The following is a 25,076-nucleotide window of genomic DNA, read 5'->3' on the forward strand; positions in this document are numbered from 1 at the left end:
TCTAATGTGGACGTCGTTTTCTTCCGACGTATCTTCCAATTCAACTTTATTACTCTAGACTGTATTTATCTGTGGGACCTGCAAGGAGCACTTATGTCAAAACCAACTGATTATTTATTGGTATACAATTGTTAGGCACTTCCATACACTGGAAAATTGTCGGAAATGGAAAACCCAGCGTTTTCTGGTAAGTATTTGCAGTAAGATTATGCGTTGCGTTAACTTTTATGCATCGTTGGAATACCGATAGAATGATCGTTGTCATTTTTGTCTAAAGAAACATAATATGAATTTGTTAATTGGTTAATTGACAGGGGTTTGAAACATTCTTGTAGAATTGGTAATTGATACCCATGTAAAATTGAAAAAAAAAAAAAAAAAGAAAGACACATAATATATTACTTATGATGAATTCTGAAATCAAGAAATAAATCAATGTAAAAGGATACGGATATATATTTACAACACATCTGAAAAGCAATGTCCTTGATAGAAGACCCATGTATGTTTTGTCGGCTCTGAAAGTTGTTTAAACAGTACTTATCATAAATTTAAACAAAGAACTTGCATTTTTTATTTATAGGTCAGATAACAAGATAAGATTTTGCTTGTTTCTATACACAATATTATAATGTGAATTCATGTACCTACTACATGTACGTGTGTATGTATAATCCCCGGTACCTACTACAAAGCAGGCATTTTTTTCCCTCAAAATACAGCTTTATACCAGTTTAACGTCCCCTAAACTTGGTGGCTTTTTAACCGATACCCACCATAGTTTATTTAGGATTCCAGTCGTGTTTATTTCAACATCCAGTAACACTTGACTGGTTTTATTAGTTTGGCTATTGACGCGATCCTTGACCTGCTCACTAGATTTTGACCAGCGACTAAATATTGTAATAATGATCGAGGGCTCAATTAATCCAGGTACTGAGAGTCCAGAATGATGCCTTATCAAGACTCATGAAAATGTCATATAGGATAGAATGATTTTCAGGAAAAGTAACATGTCGAAATAACATCCACTGATTATTCTCTTTTGTATATATGTCTAAAATTTTAAAATTTGCATCTTGAACCCTTATATTTATTATTTGCACTATCCTTCATAGATTACAAAAACGGCATTTCCAGGGGAAATCAACAAATTTTGTTTGTTCTTTTTTTTTTTTGCCAAGAAGTACTTCAGGACAAATATGTCCCAAATAAGATTATGATATTTTCATATAATTATTTTAAAAAGGATGGGAACATACCCGCCCTAGGCTCAAGGTTCACGAAAAAATGCAAAAAATATCTCTATGACTACCGGGTGTATAGTTAAACATAGTACATATGTAAATCAGAATAGCTCAGATGGTAAGTTTAGACTTTTCAAAGTCGTTGTTCGAGTTGACCTTACATAAATTTTCTTGCGTTTTAATTTCAAACACCTTTTTTTATAGCGCCTTGCATGTTTTTCTTTAGTTAAATCTTTTAACTAGAGAAAATCTGAATATGCATTTCATGCGAGAGCGAAGCGAGAGAACGGGTCTGTATTTTTTATCGTATTAATCATAATAATTCTACAAATACTCTGTACAACAGACAGCTATATTTTTTGGTTTATTCATTTTATTTTATTTTATTTATTTATTTCGTTCTTGTTAAGATTTGAATGTAGAACTACAGGTAAAGAAAATGTTTAGATTTTTGGGGATATTTTTTAAATGCAAGACATAATGTATACATGTATCTATGTCATTTAAGTACTCAGGGAGGTAGACACTAGACAGCAAATAAAGATTGTCAAGGGCATATAAAAAGTGATTGTTGTGCCGCCTACGGAGCAGAGCGGCACTAAGGGATCACTTTACCCGGCGTCTGTCTGTCCGTCTAGCTGTCTGTCTGTCCGTCTGTCACACCTTGTATTTCAAGAACTCACAGAGATATGGACTTTTTTGCACATTTATTGCTAGGCAGTATGGCATTTGTAAATTGCCATGGTTACCGACTTCATGACCCTTGACCTTGTCCTTTTACCTACTTAACTAGAAAGTTAAAGGTGCCAATATACATATGCATATTATTGACATTTAACGAGGTATTCTATGCTATTAAAAATGTGCACTGATTGTCATAAAACATTATAAACAATTCACTTGGCCTCGATCTTTGGCCTTCTTTACAAAGAATACCCCGGACAATTTAACTTAACTTAAAACTTTTGAATTTTGAGTGGGTGTTGATAATTAACATTTATACATGTTTATGAGCTCATAATACTGTTCTTTGAAACTGTATAATATTCAGTAACCACAAAAACTATATTTTTTTAAATTATTATGAAAATACATCGGGATCGGGTCATCGGGATCCCACAATGGATCGTGTAGAGTGACAGTTGGTTTGAAGACTTTGAAACACGTATCGTTATTAAAACATTTGTAACGTAGTTTGAACTTAATTGTCTTTTCCCCTGGAGTTGAAGAGTTCCAATACTGAAAGGAATTGTGTGCTACCTTTTAAAGTTTATATATGCTGTCGTACACTTCTTTTGAAAAAGCTTGGATAAACAAAACATCTAGAATATATGTTTTGTAATTTTTGTATATATTTCTTTGAATTTTACAAGAATTTTCATCAATTGATATTTTTTTTAAAAACCCTGGTAACGCCATCGTCGCAAACCACGGCCAAAGTGTACGATCCTCTCCCATTTTCATGTAGGAGAGAACTATATGCCGGACCGTTCCTTACAAAAATCAAAGTACTGAAAGAAAAGCGGTTAGCATGCTTTCATCGAATATGTACAGTGTACAATAACAAAAAATGCATTGAATGATGATAATAAAGTAGGCATGCATATCTTTTAGTGTCATCAGCGAAGAAGCAGACACACTGAATTTTTGTAGTACTTAACTAAATATATCAAATGTTTGTTTCAAAATATCAACCTGAGATTTTCAGTTTGAAAGACAGGAAGTTCAATTTCAAAAAATTTTCCCTAATTGTCTCCATTGGTTCCAAAAACGAAAAAAGAATTATGTTGATGTTGCAAATTTAATTGGCTCTAACTGAAATTAGGTAACTGTAAAGGCTACTATAGCAAACAACTCAAAAAGAAAATAAAATGATAATTCAAATTCTTTAGATTAATTGATGTGGAGTGCTGTACATAGATCTTTAGCTGGCTAGTCTGAGAAAAGTGGATGGACGAGCAGAGAATTAATTAATTTCAGAGAGCTTCAGTTTCGTAGGCTCACTGCGGGTCAGCAGGTGTGACCTGTCATTGGGGATGTACTTCTCCTAGGCACCGGAACTTTCAAGGATCTGTTTTTTTTTCCGATCACTGTTCATTCTGTATTTTGATACAGTACTGAGTACATCTGTTTATTAATATTAGTTCTCTCACAGGAAGAAAGACAAGAAAACAAGATAATAAAGTTTTAAGAAATGTATACAAGACTTTTTCAATTAAAGAATAAGTAAAAGTTTTCGCTAAAGTTTTTCAAATATTTTTCATGAAATATTGTATTCGTGTGAAAAGGAAAGTTGTTGTTTTTTACTAGTATTTCAAAAATTCAAAGGTTCACTTTTTAACAAACAATTAAAGTGCCTAGGTATCATTGTTTGGCATAAGCAATATATCTAAAAACTGCGAATTTCTATCAATATGTCTGTAAGCATCTGTATTTTAATTTTTATTTCTTCTCAAAGGTTCAAAATGATAATTAACAAATTGGACAAATTCAAATTTGTAAAATGATAGGAATTTAGCAAACTTTCAAAAATAATTTCAGACATAATTTTCAATTTGTGCTTATCGTCAAGATTTTTATTCATTTTATATGAGAAAAGGTCGAATGCCGATTAAATTTTTTTCGGAAGGCTCCCATTATTTTTTTTTTTTGTGATCGTTTAAAATAGTTTGTAATAATTAGACTGAGTACAGAATTTATGACAAACAAAGCTTTTATCAGTCTTAATTTCAATTGAGAAAAAAAGGAGAAGAAAACAAACGTTTCATTATGGAAGTAATCCATAACTGTACAACTTACAGATGTATTCAGTATTTTTATATAAAGGCTTTTTTTGTGTGTGTGTATTTATGTAATAAACTAATCAGTAGCATATAGTCAAATATTTTTTTAGCTTATAATTAATCACAGGCACCTGAATTTTTATCTAAGTCTCTAAATTAGCCAAATATGAAACATTCTACCCCCTCTATATATAAATAGTAGCATATTAGATAACACTGAAACACTCTTAGGTTTAGTTACATTTTAATCAGAAGACTTCGAATTTCGTCACAGGGCCCGAAAACGTCACAGTACCAAATGCTCCTATACATAAACCTTTTTTAATACAACAATTATAAATTTAGACAAACAAAATCAGAAAAACATTAAAAAACCGAAAGATTATGTTGTTTTGATAGTCTTGATTTTATTTAACATATGTATATGTGTTAGAAACAAATCATAGGTACTAGGTAGAGGCTTTGTTGAAGTTTCCGTTGTCGATAGGTAGCGCCTTATGGAAGTTTCCGGTGTCGATATATATGCCATAAAGCGGCTAGCGAAGCTAACCGCTTAAAAATATATAGCTAACTATAGTTTACTATAGTTAACTATAGTAAACTATAGTTAACTATAGTTAACTATAGTTTACTATAGTTAACTTTAGTAAATCAAAGTGTCAAAGTTTTCGAAGTTTTTCAAAGTGTCCAAAGTTTTTCAAATTGTAAAAGTTTTCGCCAAAGTTTTTCAAAGTGTCAAAGTTTTCACCAAAGTTTTTCAAAGTGCCGAAGTTTGGCATAATAATCCTAACATAAGAATATCGGTTGATACATGATTTCAACTTAATATTCATTTGAGGGTTGGGAATCATATTTTTTCAATTGACAAACTCTATCGCAGTCTTATACTATGTGGATGTTTTTTTTTTTGTGTGTGTGTATTTATGAACTATCATGCTAGATTTTTTAGCATGAAATACTGTTTATGATAGTAGCATATAGATAGCTGACACTCTTAGGTTTAGTTACATTTTAAAGAAGCTAAAAGCAGGCGACACATGCGTTCCTTTGAACACTCTCGTTTTGTTATCAGAACACTGAGAATTTGTTCAATAAATATATATTATGCAACTATCAAGCACTCATTCTGAAGTCTATAATTCATTTCCGTGACTCAAACAGTCCATTTATGGGAAAAAGCTTTATATTCATTTACAGACTTTTATCTGAAACCGGAACGCAATCTGAATTAGGCATTCTCAAAGGTAATTTTGTCTGAAGATCACTTAAAAAAAAAAACAGTGTGAAAAACGGACAAATTAAAAAAGAATGTTCCCTTTTGATTTCTTTTATTTGAAATCACGTTGACATATGTTGTAATCGAGCCTTACCTAGGCTTTTTTACCTGGTAAATCAGTTTTGAGCTGAGATTTCCTTAAAAAAAGATTACAATTGACGTAGACAAAATAACTGTACGAGGGGTGATCAAAACGTTCGCGAACTGATTGAATAACTTCCGTAAAAGAAATGATATGGGGTTTCAGTATTGAAAATGTTTCAAAGTAGTCCTCTCCTGTTTTAATGCGCATCTGCAATCATTCTGCCCATGTGCGGATCACGTGATATAGGCGATCACGTGACATGCTCTTTAGCGTTCTGTCACAGAAGCTTAACATTTTTTCGGACTCTTATATTTCTTACCATGCAAGTTATTTTTTGCAACAAAAATAGTACATTTGCCAAAAACGGCCTAATCTCTGCAATAGTGTGGGTGGATAATGATATCCTTTTACAGAATGAGCATGGTGACCATCAAAAGCCTATTCCTCTGTCTTTTGATCGTCGTTTATTTCATGTGGATAAAGTATGGGTGCCTTCACTTTATCATATCTGATATGTTTAAAGTCTAAAGTAAACGATATTTTAGGGATTTGATAATTATATTATTGTAAAGATATTCATCTATTTTTCTAACTGTAAGTTGGAGATCTTTTAAATCAAACTGCTTAACAAAGGACACGTCTCTCTCCCAGTTTGCTTTCACCGGGCAACAGAACAAACATCATTTTTAAACATCTCCCTTCCTTCACTTAAACAATCAATCCAATTAATGACAAAACTTATGGAAAGTCTTGTGTCTTCATAAACCGTGTACAAATTATTATAAACTTCTACAAATGAATTTCTAAGATATACGGTTAACTTTGCAGCCGTTCGTTTCTCGAATACGACTGAGTCAACCATAATAGACATTTTTTGTCACAAGTGATCTACCTTATGACGTCATTTTCACATTAAGACGTCACAAACACGGGACAAAACGTTCCATTACATATTTTATTTATAGAACATGTGTATGCCTCTATGGGTGCCAAATTTCATTCTGATCTGAATTGCGGTTTTGTAAATATAGAGATAGATCGCGAACTTTTTGATCAACCCTCGTATTATCGAGCTTTTGCTTTTCAAATCAGCCCTTCAGCATGAATTCCAATAATGTATGTCAAACTAAAGAAGTGGGCAACTTGAGTTTCGAACTGAAAACAATTTGCTTGTTATCATGTCACATTTGCCTGTTGTAAAATATTACAATTCTGTAAATTTTTATATTCCTTTTAAATGTAACCACTTGCAATACTTGTTGATACTGAATGAAGAAAAAATGCACACAAAAATAAAAAAAATAAAAATAAAAATAAAAGATTTTTAAAAATTGTTAAACAATACGTTTGAGTTCGAAGTTATTGATGACTTCTGGATGAAACATATGAAGATAACAAACAGTATTCAAGATTTAAAATCCATAAAACAATACACAATAGGAGCAGAGCAAAAACGGACCTCCGAAACATCAGATGTGGGATCAGGTGCTATGGAGGAGTTAGCATCCCCTGCCGACCGGCCACACCCGCCGTGCGCTCCTTGTCATGTTCGAGAAATAACGGGAAAATCCGTCGTCAATTCAGTTTTTAAATAATGGACTAACAATTATTATGAAAAACATCAGTCAGCATTTGACTCAATGAAAAATTGTGTTTGCTGACACGGTCATTGTATCGACCATAGAACTTTCAAAATGATGACTTTAAACGAGACTGCTGATATTCTTGTTTCATCAACGTGTTTGTCAATAATTTACCTCGTTTTAGTAATTGTTCATACATAGAGCATGCTCTTGCGTATCGAATCAACTGAGATATATGTAAACTCCGCATGTGTAATTGCGCATTCTGTGTAATATGCTCCAAAGAGATCGGACTTGATGCATGTAACACTGTTAACAAAAAGATCTTGAACTGATGCAGTAAATCAGTACTGTGTAATCGATGCTTACTATATTTATTAGGAACATAAACCAACAGACGTTTACGTGATGAAAATGTTGGCTTGATATGTATATAATTTGTATATTTATCATAAAAAGACAATATTTGCTCACCCGGTGTTGTCACCATATGCACTGAGTTTATGATGCCCTTAAACTTCATTATTTCTCGACCTTCATGCCCTATCAACTTGATGAATTTCCTGGAGTTTAAAAAAAAACCGAACCCTGTACTCATATGACTTTACAGTAAAATTAACATCTTATTTTAATGCATTATATTGTAAATGGAGATATACATAGGATGCCCGGATATACTCTGGATACTGTAAACCAATTTTTATTCGCGTGCGAGAAATGAACTTCGCGAGAACCTCGTTATCGCGAATATTTCTCGCGGTCATTACCGGTCATTATAGTCTATGTGTCTATTAGTTAACAAGCGAAAAAAGGCCTTATCGCGAAAACTAATCGTCGCGAACTAGTTTACCGCTGGTAAATCGCGAAATAAAGTTCGCGAATAAAAGTTGGTTTACAGTATTTATTTTTCCTTAACCCTCTTCAAAAAATTTCCAGGTCTTAAATTTATGCCAGTTTTTCAGGATGAAATATTTTTTGAACGTTTGAACATTAAGACACTCTGCGGTTTTAGTTTTTATAATGATAGTCCACGAACCTTTTCTGACCCATTTGTATTTCTTCCCTGAAAAATTATATTGGATGATCACAAATTATTTTTATTATAAAATACAACCAGCCTCTATTATTTATTAAAATAAAATGGTAAACTTTTGCTTGCAGATAAAGATGGAATGGAACTTAAACAAAGACATACAAACAGTGAAGAGGGTCCGAATGTAAAAGTAGATGTTCAGGCGATCAAGCTTAAAAGGAGTCTGGGCCTTATCAGTGGTACCTCAATCATCGTAGGAACTATCATAGGTGAGGGAAAGTGGGTGAGAAATAGAACAAGAGGCCCATGGGCCACATCGCTCACCTGAGAAGCTTTGACCATTCTGTTCTTTACCAGATTTCACCCTTGTTATACATAATGCATCCCCACCCTACCCCACTGATAATAATTTAACATTTTATATATTAATATATCCTTCCATGGGCACAAAAAGTGGTTCCTGAAAAGAGATTTTCAAAAACTATATATTTTATGTATATATATTCTAAAAATGGTCGATTGCCGGGGGTCATGATTCCTACAATTCAGAATTTACCTCAGAATGCTTCCATATAAGCTTCATTTTTTAGTGGTTCTTGAGAAGAAAATTTTCAAAGATTTTTCCTATATTTTTCTATATAAAAGGATTGTGGCCCCGCCCTTCCCCCGGGTGTCATGATTTGAACAATTTAGAATCTACATTATACCAGGATGCTTCCACATAGTTTCATGGCCCAGTGGTTCAGAAGATGATTTTCAAAGATTTTTCCTATATATTTCTATGTAAAATTTTGATACCCCATTGTGGCCTAGCCCTTCCCCTGGGGGTCATGATTTGAACAATTTAGAATCTACACTATACCAGGATGCTTCCACATAAGTTTCAGCTTTTCTGGCCCAGTGGTTCTTGAGAAGAAGATTTTCAAAGATCTCTCCTATATATTTCTATATAAAACTTTGATTCCCCATTGTGGCCCCACCCATCCCCCGGGGGTCATTATTTGAACAATTTAGAACTACATACCAGATGCTTCCACATAAGTTTCAGCTTTTCTGGCCCAGTGGTTCTTGAGAAGAAGATTTTCAAAGATTTTTCCTATATATTTCTATGAAAAATTATTGTGCCCTTCCCCCGGGGGTCATGATTTGAACAAACAGTCTACACTATACCAGGATGCTTCCACATAAGTTTCAGCTTTTCTGGCCCAGTGGTTCTTGAGAAGAAGATTTTCAAAGATTTTTCCTATATATTTCTATATAAAACTTTGATTCCCCATTGTGGCCCCGCCCTTCCCCCGGGGGTCATGATTTGAACAATTTAGAATCTACACTAAACAGGATGCCTCCACCTAAGTTTTATTTACTGGCTCAGTGGTTCTTGAGAAGAAGATTTTTTAATGACCCCACCCTATTTTTGTCTTTTCTTGATTATCTCCCCTTGTGAGGGGATATGTCCCTTCATTTTAACAATTTAAATTTCCCTTTACCCAAGGATGCTCTGTACCAAGTTTGGATCAAAATTGGCCCAGTGGTTCTTGAGAAGAAGTCGAAAATGTGAAAAGTTTAAACACAGACAAAAGACGGACGGACATAGACAAACACGAACATCAGAAAACATTAGAGGTCGGCTCAGGTGAGCTAAAAAGAGTGGACGAGAGAATGATCAAGAACTTTTTCATTAATATGCATCTAAGTTAATTATTTAAAAGTTATATATTAATATATTGAAAAAGTAACATTGAAAAGATGTTAATCAAAAACTAGATACTTTTTTCTATATATATTCTAAAAATGGTCGATTGCATGTTATCCTCATTCACATTTCTCAACAATTGAATCGTTTTAGGATCAGGAATTTTCATTTCTCCTAAAGGAGTGCTTCAGGAGACAGGATCTGTAGGTCTTAGTCTAATAGTATGGACAGCAGGAGGACTTTTATCGCTGATGGGTAATGTTACTTTAATTGAATTCTAGCTAGGTTTTAAGACTGAATTTACAGTGAGTTGCACATGATGGGTAGAGAATTCAGTCAGCGAATCGTTTCTTTAATAAAGATTCATTCCAATTTTATATTGATAACACAAAGTTTATAGCACAATTATACAAGAAGTATTAGTTTTGAATGAAATATGTGAGATAACAAACAGTTACAAACAGTATTCGAGCTCATAAGTCCATTAAAGCTGACAAGAATTCTTAAAAACGCAACATTTTCATCTATGTATGTTTTATATATTTGGTCAGTTTATGGATTTCTAAAAACTATGCTATCGGTATTTGTACATGTCGACAGCCAATAGAAAATCACTCAAGTGAAACAAATGCACCAATCTTTATATATAGGTACAGGTAGCAAAATAATTCAAATTAATATGGCGGATTCGAAGAAATATGGCAAACAAAGGCGTACAGGAATGTAGTAAGTCGTGCGAAGATGAAAAATGATGCCTTTTAAGAGTTAATGTCAGCTTTAAACATTGCAAAATAGGAGCATAGCAAACACGAACATCCAAAACATTAGAGGTGGGATTAGGTGCCATGGAGGAGTGAGCATGTTTTTTACTTTAACAATCAAAGTTTTCTCTTGTTTAATTGTTCACTAACAAAAACTGTCCGATATTGTTAATTAAGTGTCCTTTTATTTCCCCAAACGAATTGGGGAACATATTGACTCTGTTTCTTATTATTGTATTTTTCTGGTTTTCAAGTATTGTCCGCGAGTGATCTTGTAAACTGTTCACCCGAAGTAGGTAAAACCTTTTTAGGGTTAGTAGGCATGTTATGTAGATTTGCGGAATCAAGGTCATTTTGCGCGCATGCTTGCAAGAGCGAGCACGTGCAACACGTTAAATGGCCAATATAATGTATATTGCCTTAACTTTTCTATTTTTGATGAAATGCTTTGAAACTCATAAAGTAAGGATATATAAGTAGCAGACAAATGACATGGTACAATTAGCAAGATGTTCATTGCATGCACGTGCGCTTTGCTCTAATTGGATAAAGTCTCAATTTTTTAAAATGAAAAATGAAATTTTGAACATATATTAGATATCCTACAACATGGTATATAGCAATTATCATCGAACTACACGTGTATAACGTGCGATGCAATCTGTTTGGCTGAAACTATTTGCTATAACTCCCTTGTTTTTCAGCCAAATGAGATTTAGAACACAGACAACATAATAGAATACAAGAAGTTATAGTCATTATGCACATGCAGATGCACGCGCGTGCACGTTTTGCTTGATTAAATGAAACAAAAATCTCAATAGTTACTTGTTTTTTGACAAAATACTTTCAATTTTAAAACATCTGTGTCTTAAACGTTGCTCTAAAATATGATATATAAAAATTTTAAGAAAACGCTCATGCATGTGTGCTGCGATCTGATTGGCTTAAACTTTAAATGCCTATAACTTTTTTGATTACAAAACAATGAAATTTAGAATATGAATAGATATGACGGATTCCTACATTATGCTACTATCAAACTTGAATGCAAGGAATGCATGCATGCGCGCGAGAGTTAAATGACCGATTTACTTGATATTCGTAAATTTTTTATGAAACGTTTTGAAATTCAAAGATAGAAACATATTAAAAGTGTAGTCACGATGATATCTTTCTGCATTGCACCTGCTCGCGCATGCAATGCTCAAGTGACTAGTATACTTGATATGGCCGTTAGTTTTATTTTCTTTATGAAATGTTCTGTGACCTTGACCTTTGCCTGACCTTTACCCTGACCCAAAGGTCACAAAATTCAAGTTGCCGCTGCTAACTATGAATAAAAAGTGCTCTCCTTTAAAAAAAAAATCAATAGCAAGATAGAAAATTTCTCTTCACATTGCGACATGACATAAAATTTACAAGGTGTAGAAAATACTTCATAGAAAGTTTCCTGAAAGTTTTCATTTTTATTATATAGAATTTTTTTGTCGGTAATGAATATAAATTCTGTCGTGTTTGAAATTTGTGCCACTAGATATGATATAACCTTATAAAGCCTATTTCTCCAGATGAATTAAACATTCACAGACTGAAGAATTTATATTTTAATTCAAGCAGTGTTATTTCTTTGAAATTTATCTGAATTTTTTTTAGAATTAACCCCCGAAATAATATTTTGGTACTAATAAAAGCAATACACTTTTTCAAAACTTCAATTTGAATATCATGAAAATATTTGAAGTGAAAAAACCTGTGTTTCACTACGACAACTTCTGAAATTTTTTGCATCTAAATAAGGCTACCCTCAAATCCACGTGTTTTCAATGTCTTTATAAACATCTCAAAAGCTCCCCAACTCCCTTTTGGTGAAAATATTCCTGTCTAACACTTTATTTAAATAGTAGATAAAATTTCTCTAGGCACATGCCTTCAAAATTGGAAGGAAACTAAAAAAAAAAAATAACAATGTTTTCAAAAGAAAGGAAAATCGGTATATTCACTATATTGACTAAGTTCATTTTATGCATTACCGGTGTGGTACCCTTACATGTATTGCCTGAACCCAGTCCTTCATTAAATTTCTGAATAAAACCAATGACCATAAAAATCCATAGAGTAAATGAGTAATTTGAATTTTGCTATTTATATACTAGAAATTACATATTGTTTTTACTCTGTTTTATCCAAAAGTATTAAAAAATACATTTAATCTAGTGTATTTGTAATTTTACTCATTTCACGTGCACGCACGTGCATGCATGTGCATCTTCTTCACTTTTGTATTTTCTTGTAAGAGTCTGTTATGTTTGTCAAGGATTATGTGTTCTAAATCCCATCCTGTTTGGTTGAAAAACGAGGAAGTTATAGCCATTTTAAGTTTAAGCCAATCAGATTGCAGCGCACGTGTATGCGCATGTTTTCACGACAACTGTTATATATCATATGTAGGACATCCTAATGCATGATTATGTTTAAAATTTTAAAGTATTTCGTCAAAAATTAGGAAAAAAAGATATTGCGATTTTTGTTATCAGCGAATCAGAGCAAAGCACACGTGCAAAACGTGCATGCATGTGCATGACGATATCAAAAAAAAATACCTCCTTGTGGGAGTCCATTATGTTTGTCGATAACTCTTTAAATCCCATATTTTGTTTCGTTGAAAAACAAGGGAGTTATAGCCTGTATTTAAAGTTTAAGCCAATCAGATTGCAGCGCACGTGCACGCGCGTGTTTACATGACAATTGTTATATATCATATTGTAGTACATCCTAAAGTATGCCTTTATATTTTAAATTTCATAGGGTTGGCTAAATTTCGTCAAAAAACAGAAAAGATATTGAGATTTTTGTTTCAAAAGCCAATCAAAGCGAAGCGCACGTGCATGCGCGTGAGTTCGTGCTAATTTAACAGTGTCACATTATACACTATTAATATATCCTTATGTAAATGATTTTAAAATATTACTCAAAAAATGTTAAAGTTATAGCTATATAAAGTATATCCGTCATTTCAAAGATTTCAAAATCATGTTCTGAACAAAATGCAACCTTTCATGCGTATGCGCGCAAAATAACCTTCGTGTTGCACACCTACACTACACACCTATTAACCCTAAAAAGGTTTTAGCTTCAGTTGGGTCAAGAACAGTTTCTGAGAACACTCGCGGACAAAAAAGTACCGGAGAACTCTTTAACAGTCAAAAAAAAAGAAAATAATAATAACTAGTGCTAATTGATTTTAATACGGGTATATTACATGATTTCCCCAAACGCTCCCCAACTCCCTTTTGGTGCTTTATATTCCCTGTAAGCTTCATTAAATAAGACAAACTCTATGCACTTGAGACTTTAACAACGTTTACCCAGAAGTGTACCAAGTTCATTCTCGAAAACGAAAAAAAATTTTAGCGTTGCACACGTGCGCATGTGAATGCATGAGCGTGAAACTGACCATATCATCATGTCTACACAATCTACATATTTCAATATACTGAATGTTAAATATTTTGTTATACATTACTGAAGCAAAAATATCTCAACATTCAAGTGTATTTTTGATTTTGCTCATTTCACATGCACGCACGTGCATACATGAGCATGGTGACCATACCTTCTTGTAGAAGTCCATTACATCTATTTATGTTCTAAATCTCATCCCATTTGGTTGCAAACCAAGGGAGTTATAGCTGTTTAAAGTTTTAGCCAATCAGATTGCAGCGCACGTACACCCGCGTGTATGCATGTGCATGATGACCATAACTCTTCCAATATTTTGTTATACAGTCTGAAGCAAAAATGTATATCTCAACAATCTACAATGTATATTATGATTTTAATATCGTATATTGGTTGAAAACCAAAGGGGGGGGAGTTAATAGCTATTTAAATTTGATCTTTATATCCGAAATGAGAAATATTTTGACAAGTAATTTTGAACAAAAGATGTTCAAAATCATGTTCTAAACAATATGCAACCTTTTATCGTTGCAAACGTCCCCGTGTTTTCATCAAAAACGAAAAAGATAATTGCTATATATCATGCTTTCAGATGATATGTAGGCTATCCTAATGCATGGCGATGTTCAAAATTTCAAAGGATTTCGTCAAAAAACATTATTTTAAGAAAGATATCAAAATTTTATCTCAGCCAATCAGAGCGAAGTGCACGTGCATGCGCAACGAGATCGTATCTATTATTATTATGTATATTGTCTGTGCTACTAAAATATTCTTTTTTAAGTTTGAAAGCATTTCATCAAAAACTAAAAATACATCTATATCAACTAAGGTGAAATGTTTTAGTAGACATGTTATGTAGATTTGCGGAACGAAGGTCATTTGCGCGCACGTGTTGCAAGAGCGTGCACGTGCAACATGTGCGCGCATTTAATTGATATAGGCGTAACTTTTTAAATTTTTGATGAAATGCTTTGAAACCCTAATAAAGGATTTTAGCAAGTCAATATGTGGTCAAACTAGCAAGATCACGCGCTCGTGCGCTTTGCTCTGACTGAAACTAAAGTCTAATATCTTTCTTGGAAGAAGAAAAAAATAATAATAATAATAAGAATATATAGCAATTACCATGAAAACACGTGCATGTTCCGTGCGCTTCTGATTGGCTTAAACTTTAAATAGCTATAACTGCTAATTTTAACAAACAGGACCGATTTGGAACATAGATGTATCTGGACTACTACAAGAAAATATGGTCACCATGCACATGCATACACCTTTTGTTGCCATATTCTGAAACTTTAAACAGCTTTATTTAATAACACAAACTCTATGCATTTGAGATTTTAACAATGTTTACAAGAAATCACCATGCTCATTCAAATTTTAGCATTAAAACACTTGAATGCATCTTTTTAATGACCATATAAATACTTGTAATACACAGTATATATATATATAATATACTAAATAATAAAGTATTTAATCTACGCAAAATTTAAAAAATTCTGGGTAAACGTTATTCATTCAAGTGTATTTTTGATTTTATGGCCCAAAAGGGATTGGGGAGCGTGCACGCACGTGCATACAATTAGCATGGTTTTCATTTACCTTCTAAAGTGCTTAAGTTCTTTTATATATATCATCTGTTTTTGAGAATAATCCCATCCCGTTTGCACCATGATCTGAACAAAATGGAATCTATACTTTAGCTATAAACGAAACAGAGGCTTCTTTGTTTAATGTATATTTATAATAAGCTAACAATCAGATTGCAAAATAAAGCTGAATGATAAACTTATACAGCAAATACATGTATGAATTTGAAATGAAAATGCACACTTATATTTCTTGGAAGATGTCCATTATGTATATCTCAAAAATAAGTAAAAATCAAGTGAAACATAATTTAGATATATTGAAAACCATAAAATATATTACTGTAAATTTAAAGTTTTAGCTGTATAAAATGCTCTTGCAACATAACGCACGTGCTTTTGCATGTGCAATGTTCACCAATACTATAATATAAATGATAATTTTATATATTTATTTATTCATGATGACATCCTGTTTGGTTTGAAAACCTGCTTAAACTTTAGTATCTCAAATAGCTGAATATGTAAAATATTTTTTTGCAAGCACTGAAAGGAAATACCAATTAGTAGACTGTTAATTGCACGTGTAATTAATGATAAGCAATTTTTTAAAATGAAGAAATAATTTCATATATTCTCATTTATTTTTCACAACTTGTTAGGATATCATAAAAGATTGTTTGCTGTGTTCAAAATTTCTTTTTTAATATTTCCTCAAAAAACAAGAATAAAGATATGTGTAGATTTTAATTTTGTTTAAAATGAAATAAAAAAAAGCGCACGTGATATTTTTTTCATTATATCTTGAAAAATTTGTGTCATTAAATATTGTCTAATATTAAGAAAACTGTTTATTAAAATATATCCTTACATTATGAGTTTCAAAGCATTTCATTAAAAATAAAAAAAGTTACGCATATATCAATGGGGAAATCGGTCATTTTACATGTTGTACTGCGCGCTCCATGGCCAGCATCTGCGCGCAAACTTTATTACCTTTGACTTCTGGCAAATCTACATAACATGCTAGCTATAAGATGACCCTAAAAACATTTTACCTTAGTCGGATGTGAAGTTTACAAGATCAATTCAACAGAGGTCTATTTCATTTTTATTAATTTTTTTTCGTAATGAATATAAAATAATAATAATAATAAGAAACTGAATGAACATACAAAAATAGGTGTTCCCAGCAGTGTTAATTTCTGTTCAAGCGATATCTGGCTTAACATAATAATAATAATATCTTTTTCAGAAACCGCAATATTGAAAATATTAGGAAAAAAATGTGTTTCACCAAACAACTTCTGAAATACATTAAATAACTATAAAACATTGAATATACCCTAATATATGTATATACCTCATCATGCTTTATGCGATTCAAATATTTTATAACCCATTCCATCAAACCCTTCATACATAGATTAAACTTTGTGACTATATCGAATATATATTTTTCCAACATATTTTCCCGTTCTTAGATGATTGCTTATTACAATCAATGTCTTTTTATAGTTTTAAGATCCTTTTGGATAACAGATGATTGACAATTTAATGCAAATAATTATTTCTTTTGGTAAAATCCATACATAAAGAGATTAAAGGAATGAGCCTTGGAATATGGAACTACATACAGTATGAAAAAGTATATATAAGAAGATATTCAATATTTATACAAACTTCGTTATCTCGAACCTGATGGGACTGAGAAAAAACTTCGAGATATCCGAGGATTCGAGATATCAAAGGTTAAATAGTGCTTAAAGATCATGAGGTTGGGACTTCCAAATCACTTCGATATATCCATGGTATTCGAGATATCGGAGTTCGAGATACCGAAGTTCAACTGTAATTGGGTATGGAATATATTTCAGGTATTAAAGTCAGATAAAAAATTAAGAGTTTTTATAAAATACTAAAGTATGCAGAATATGGTACTCCTACATAAAACACGAAAGCCATGAAGGGACACGTCGGTTTGTCAAAAAAGTAAAAATTAATTCGAGATCTCGAATTACACAATCCGTTCCCACGGATTATCAATTCGTTCCCTCGATTTATCATTCGAGATATCGCAAATTACATATATTTCTTCGTCACAATTTACTAATTCGTTCCCTCGATTTTTAATTCGAGATCTCGAATTACATAATTCGTTTTCACAGATCAATAATTAAAGATTTCTATTTGTAATTTGAGATCTCGAATTACACAATCCGATCCCACAAATCAACATATCATTCTAATAATTTTGATAAACCATTTTCTCAAATTTCATTACACATACATATATACATATATCCGAGTACATGTATAAAGGCTTGGAAAATCCAATCCTTTGTATCAATTAATGCGTTTTATGTATTTTGATTCAGCAACCGGTCGTTCCGATTTTTATGCAATTAAGTCAAGTATATATATTTTAGGAAAAATAATTACACAGGGCCCATGTTTACTTTTACTAGGGCTTAATTTCAATGATTCAAATATACATGTAACACAGAAATCTAAGACTTTTTTGTACAAATATCAGTAATAGCATATGGATTTGAAATATGTTCATGTAATTTTCTCATTTTTGACTGAATATGTAATAAAAATTAGGAGGTAAACTACTCCATATTCTATTCATTAAACCCGTACTGCAATAACCGATATGTACAGGTAAATAATAGTTAATCGTGGGAACGATTTACATTCCGAGGGAACGAATTGTTTAAACTGAGAGAATGAATTACAATCCGAGATAACGGGTTTTTTTAATTTGAGGGAACGAACTGATAATCTGTGAGAACGAATTGGCAATTCGTTATAACAGGTTGTCAATCCGAGAGAACGGATTATATAATTCGAGAACTCGGTTTACTTTTATACATTTTTGAAAATCCCCATGTCCCTTTATGGCTTTCGTATAAAAACGATAAAACGATTTTTCCTTTGTACCTACTTAATTAAAAGGATGATTAGTATTTTTTCAGATGTCTTTTAACGGAATTACGTTTTTTTAATTATTAATTAAAAGTACATACAAGTGTGTAAAATGACGTAGTATATTGAATTTGAATATGTTCCAGCACATGTCTATTTTATAATTAAGAAATAATGTGGTATTTTTTGCATTCTTACAACATGTACAAGAAGTTTCTGAAAGAAGCTATGTCATCTGATTCATAACTATTATTTTTACATGCAGTAACTCTGGCCATAGTGAACTGTTGGGATACGAAACTTGCAGCCAGTGTACAAGTCTTTTTCACCGCGGCTAAGCTGATCGCTCTATTTATCATTGTGATTGGAGGTCTGGTGTGGCTAGGGAAAGGTAATGCCAAATAATTTGCTAACGGTTATTTATTACTTGTAGTTTTATTTTGTATCAATTACGGTAAATTTCTGTTTTTACATATTAGGAGAGGTGGAAACACTACAGACAGGATTCGAGGGTTCCACTAATTCCCCCTCAGCAGTAGCTCTAGCTTTCTACGATGCACTCTGGGCTTATGACGGATGGTACTTCCTCTTTATATAACCTAACGATGTGAAGAAGTCGTTCGCATGGTGCAGTGGTAAAGCGTTTGCTCTAGACTTGCGTAGTAAGGAGCCGATCCTTACGTCGCAGGATCGAATCCCACTGCAGGACGTGGTAAACTGTCTTTCGTTTGAGACACTATAAAATGAAGTCCCATGTCGCAAAAGGTGCTGTCCAGTACTGGTCTTAATGCAGCCCTCCACCAGCAACTGATTGCATCTCAGCATGAGTGAAAAATTCGCGCAAGGGACATTAAACAAACCACAGGAGTTCGCGTAACAATCAATTTTAATGAAATTTTCAGTAAATAAAAAAAAATAATACCTAAAATAATAACATATGTTAAATTATAACAGGTATTACGTGATTTCACCATGCACTGAAAAATTGTACTTCAACAAGTTCTAGCGATATCGCTACCAAGGAAAATTATCAAAATGGACCTCAACATTTAGTTTGTGATTAAAATATCAATTTACAATTCTGGAATTTTTAAACAAATGTTGAGTTTTCTGAAGAGAGGAAAAATTCACCATGGATATATTTTCATTTTTTTTTATTACCTATATATCATGATTTAAAATCCTTGATATGGTAATTTTGTCTTTTAGCTAAGAAATAACCCTCATGCTAAAATTTAATTGACATATAGTTCACAAATGCATAAAAATATACAATTGACTTTTTTTAATTAAAAGGGAATCGACCTTTTTATCAAACTTTATAATGTGTTTAATAAACGATAAATTGTTATCTTCATATTATCAATAGCTTTTAATTATGAAAATTAATTTTAATTTTTTTATTTCCAAAAACAGCTGTATTTCTGAAAATTTTTTTTCATGAAAAGTGTCCGATGCATGGTTAATTTGTGTCCGATGTACGGTGAAATATATTGACAAAAAATAATTTTCATTGCAGGAAAATTTAAACTATATTACAGAAGAGCTGAAAAATCCATATGTGTAAGTAAGAAAAACGATTCTGAAATTTGCAAGGGCATAAATTCTTTTATATTTTGATGATGTAAAATATTGGTAACTTCACAATTGCCAGTTAATGGATGGTTATTTTTACCACATAAAAAACACAATATCATTAAAAAATTTAAATCTGCATCTTTACGACAGAAACAAATAAATCACACAAACGGATTATTGAAAGAGAGTTTTGTTAAAGTTGTCCGAAGCAAGGTATGTGCACACGATGTGTGTGACCTCACCCTAGGGTAGTTTTTTCATTTATGAAAAATGGCAAATTGTTATCGCCTGAACAAACATACAAACATTGTCTGAATACTTAAATTTGGAATTTTTAAACAAATATTGATCTGAAGTGATGAAAAATCTTTGATTTTTTCATTTTTTTCTCCACCTATATGCATGAACCAAGATTTGCTGGAATTTGTAAGTGTTTTGCATGAATACGTTCTAGATTATGCATAAAAATATAAATTGACTTTAAATGTTTCAAATCCCATTATCAAACTTTATAATGTATAATAAACGTGATTGTTATCTTCGTATTTTTGCAAAGCATTTTAATTAGTAGTTAATATTTAATTTTTTTATTTACAAAGGAGTACTTCTAGTCACAGTTTTCTATGCTTGCTAGCTAATATTTCCTAAATAGCTTTTCTTGGAAAAGATGGCCTATATTACTCAAGTGCCGTATGCTGTTGTAAGAAAAACTTGTTTTGATATTTTAGGGCAATTCTTTTATACTTTAACTGGATTATATTAAGATTGCAAAATAATGGATGTTATAAAAAAAATGAATATCATTGGTATTTGAGAATGCATGCATCAATAGCACCACAAAAATGTGCTGTTGCTCTTATTTTAATCTTAATTTGTAAAAGTGTGTCGTCATACTAATTAAATCTAACAATGCATGGCACCACAGGAATCTCTTGGCTATAAATTTGCTGTTATGATTTATACCTGGCAGCTCTTTGTTTTTTCATCTTTATGTTATTTAACAAAATGATAAATTTGTTTTAAACTACAAAATGCTGTTGCTTAAATGTTTCAAATATCTAATTTCAATATATATAACCTTGACAGGAATGTGTATTTTTGTAATCTTTACAGGAACCTGTTGCTAATCATTATGCCAATCTTTGTGATGTTTTCAACATTTGGTGCCGCCAATGGTTCTCTGTTCGCTGGCGTCAGGTACTATTATAGATTAAACGAAGGGAACAAATCTGTTCAAGAAGTAAAATTTACATGTATAAATGAATCTTCATTTTAGGGATAATTGTCTAATTTTTTGGTCAATGCAAATTATCATGAAATCCTACCGATTGCTCATCGTCATGAAACCAAAAATCTAATTCCACAAATTCACGTGCTACAAGCTGCGCTTCTGTCTCTTTTTGCCCCGTCCCGCACGTTTTTTTTCTTTTAAACAAGCCTATCGATGAAACAGTAAATGAATGTATAAATAAAGCATTTTTACTATTTGAAGATTTTTCTAGACAAAGAATTTTAAAATGCAAATTTTTAGAGATGTTTTGCATAAAGGTTAAAAGCTTTTTTATATGACGCTTGATTGACGGATGTAAAAAAAATATCGGTAAAGTTCGTGCAAGCGAAACAACTTGAATATATACATCAAATACTTTTTAAATATTTTGAATCTGTTAATTACAGGTTTTGATAGCATATTGAAGTTTGGAAAATTAAAATATTAAGATTTTGAATGAGACTTGATAAGCGCGCTGTGTTAGGGGATATTTTACAATTATATACTAGTATTTTTTATGTATAAAAGCAGTCATATACAGGGGATGGCTTTAAAAGCTAAACTGTAAGCACAAAAATAAGCCATTCATATCTACGAGGGGTGATCAAAAAGTTTGCGAACTAATTGTATTACATTAGAAATATTAAATGATATAGGGCTTTCTGTGTTAATATTTTTATAAAGTAATCCTCTGGCTATTTCAACGTGCATCTTCAACCGTTCCGTCCATGCGCGGATCACTTGATGTAGTGTGTCACGTGACATGCTAATTAAATCTAACAATGTGGCACCACAGAAGCTTGCTATAAATTTTTCTGTTACTGTGTATTTCATACTATGCAAGTTATTTTTTTTTATAACAAAAACAATCCATTTATCAAAAGTGGCCAAATTTTTTTATATAAACCTTGACAGGTGGAGAAATTGATTATCCTTTTCAATCATTAGCAACTTTGTGATGTTTTCAACACCCAATGGTTCTTTGTTCGTTGCGTCGTTTATTCAATGTGGATAAAGTAGGGTGCAAATCTGTTTATCAGAAGTAGAATGTTAAAATGTATAAATAATCGATCATTTTAGGGATTTAGTAATTTTTTATATAATTGTTAAGAAATCCAACCATTTTTCTAGCTGTAAATATCAAAAATCTAACAAAACACACATGCTACTTCCTCAGTTTGCTTTCGCTGGGCTACCCGCACGTTTTTTTAACCATCTCCCTCCCTTCAGTAAAGCAAACAATCCAATCTATGATTGAACATCTGGAAAGTCTATTGACTTCATAAACCTTGTACAAATTATTATAAGATACTTCAAAGGACTCTTCAAGTTACAAGTTAAACTTTACGGCCGTTCGTTGCTCGAGTAAGACTTGAAAACCATTTTTCGTCACGAGTCACCTACATATTAACGCCATTATCACAATGATGGAGAAAATCATTCCTTTTCATATGCTATTTATAGAACATGTGCATGACTATAGGTGTGCCAAATTTCATTCTGATCTGAAGCGTGGTTTTGTAAATATAGAATTCGCGATCTTTTTGATCACCCCTCGTATGTATAAGGTACTTACATGGCATATACGCATTTCTACGCTATAGAACTGAAAAACAAGTATAGTGTGAAAAAAACATTCATAACTTTGTTCAGAATAAATCTTGCACCGTTGGAAAGAGAAAATGAATACGGTTAAATAATATACAAGAAATATTTTTATTAGTTGTACCAGTTTATTGCTAACTTGAGTAAAACTGTGCGCACTATTTAGTGAGTTTGCCATTAAAATCCAAATCAATCTGGGGATATCACGTTATATGTAAAAATGCTGGATTTTTGGTGTTTACATCCACATCCTACCCAATCCCCCCAAAATACATCTCTACTTAAAATTGGTTTGGGTACAAAACAACATATTTATAATTTTCAACAAAACAATAAAATATCTTTTTATATATTTAACTAAGGAAAAAAAAACTAGAATGATACTCATTATTTAATAAATGGAAATTCCAATGATTATAAGTGTATTTCATTGCCATGGCAACAGAAATGAAATATTTATAATCATTTTCAGAACCATCACAATACCTACTTTCAGAATATATATACATTGGCATATACAAAAATTAATAGAAATACCTGCAAAAATGCATGTGAAATCTTCATATCAATTTGTAAATAGAAATGCTCAAAATCTTTGCCATGGAAGGGGTTAAACTCAAAATGTATACATTACAGAACATTGTATGTTGCTGCCCGAGAGAACCAATTCCCAGAAGTGCTATCATACGTCAGTGCGCGACGTCTTACTCCAATCCCATGTATTATATTTACGGTAATACTTTTAAATTATCAATGAGGGCTGTAATTATGAAATGATTTCAAATGCTAGCTACTTAATGATCAAAAAAGGTATCTTTTCTTCTATCAAATTAATTTCAAACAAAATACGTATTTTACATCTATTTCAGACGGTGATTGCCCTTCTGATGTTAATTCCAGGAGATATTGGAAGTCTGATCGACTTCTTTAGTTTTGCTGCCTGGATGTTTTATGCTTTAGCCATTATATGTCTAATTATACTGAGGTTCAAATGGAAGGACCGTAAAAGACCAATTAAAGTAACAATAACATTTCAACCAATCAAACAATTATTGACGTCAATATTAAATTGACACAAACGTTTTCAAAGAGTACAAAATTTGGATGAATATTTTGTTAAGTAAAAGAATGTAATTTACAACGTTTATAGCGATAAGTAAAGGAAATATAGATATCATCTCTTCTGTTGATAAATTAAAGTACATAAAAATATTGAAATTAAAACTCGACCTTCTATTGTCACATATAACTTTGTAATACTTGCCCGTCGCAAAAGTTCACTTTTTCTCTTCAGCTGCAGAGTTCTTTTAAATAGTCTTTGATTTATGCTAAAAGTACTGTAAATTCTAGGAATCAAAGTTGTCATGATATATTTGAATTTTACAGATCTTTATCCTGTTTCCGGTCATTTTCTTGCTGTGTTCACTGTACTTGGTGGTGGCTCCGATCATACAAGACCCTAGACTAGAGTTTCTATACGCATTCCTGTTTATTGTTGGTGGACTTCTGCTGTACATACCACTAGTTCACTTTAAGATTCACAAAGGTTGTTTTGGTAAGTGTTGACAAAAACTACCCAAGCACAGATTCATTTTGGTTAACTATAGTTAAATTAAGTTGGCTATACTAAAAAGTCGATACATTTATTTATCATGAAACTTGACATTTGATTTTTTTTTTAGAATTTAGAGCTTGAATATTGAAACAATTACAATCATTCGGTAAAAAAATATTGAAGTCTCTTTTTTTCCCCTTTAGATCCGGTTACGCTATTCTTTCAACTGTTTCTGGAAGTTGGTCCAAGTCCGTATGTGCCTGATTTTGACTAGCACAACTTCAGATATGTTTACTCTGAAGAAATCCAATATTCATGTGGAAATGTATAGCAAGACAAAATACATAGTAAAATTCTCATCTCTTTTTCAGCGAAACCTTGTTAAGTTAAACATTATTCTGTTTTTAATACAAAGGACTGTGGGAAAAGATAAGTTATTGGATATAATGGGATTCATTTTTTGGGGGAAGGATGATCATAAATAATTGAGGTCTGCTGTCTCTTTAAACAGTTTAAAGGAAGTATTTCTAATTTATGTAACTTTTTTGAATGAGTCTGGTTTGAAAACTTATCTTTACCGATTGCCATTTTAACCATCGTTTCACTTTAATTTTTT

The 25,076-nt window shown here is 32.0% G+C and overlaps 1 protein-coding gene across 1 annotated transcript; it reads left to right on the forward strand.

The window, feature by feature from the left end:
• Positions 1-25,076, forward strand: LOC134245756 (b(0,+)-type amino acid transporter 1-like). The gene is made up of 10 exons (XM_062728012.1): positions 1-187; positions 8,136-8,276; positions 9,854-9,955; positions 18,718-18,843; positions 18,932-19,031; positions 21,144-21,227; positions 23,542-23,638; positions 23,775-23,924; positions 24,292-24,460; positions 24,664-25,076. The coding sequence occupies exons 1-10, from the start codon at positions 166-168 to the stop codon at positions 24,732-24,734; spliced, it is 1,062 nt and encodes a 353-aa protein (XP_062583996.1). The 5' UTR covers positions 1-165; the 3' UTR covers positions 24,735-25,076.

The sequence above is a fragment of the Saccostrea cucullata genome, unplaced genomic scaffold (genome assembly GCF_032062105.1).
Source record: "Saccostrea cucullata isolate Sc308-1 unplaced genomic scaffold, CSIRO_AGI_Scuc_v1 ctg2091, whole genome shotgun sequence".
Classification (NCBI taxonomy): domain Eukaryota; kingdom Metazoa; phylum Mollusca; class Bivalvia; order Ostreida; family Ostreidae; genus Saccostrea; species Saccostrea cuccullata.

Coding starts and splice junctions, on each gene's coding strand:
- LOC134245756 (XM_062728012.1), top strand. CDS start 166: ATGGAAAACCCAGCGTTTTCTG. Junction 188..8,135: donor GGAAAACCCAGCGTTTTCTG/GTAAGTATTTGC, acceptor TTTTGCTTGCAG/ATAAAGATGGAATGGAACTT. Junction 21,228..23,541: donor TCTCTGTTCGCTGGCGTCAG/GTACTATTATAG, acceptor TATACATTACAG/AACATTGTATGTTGCTGCCC.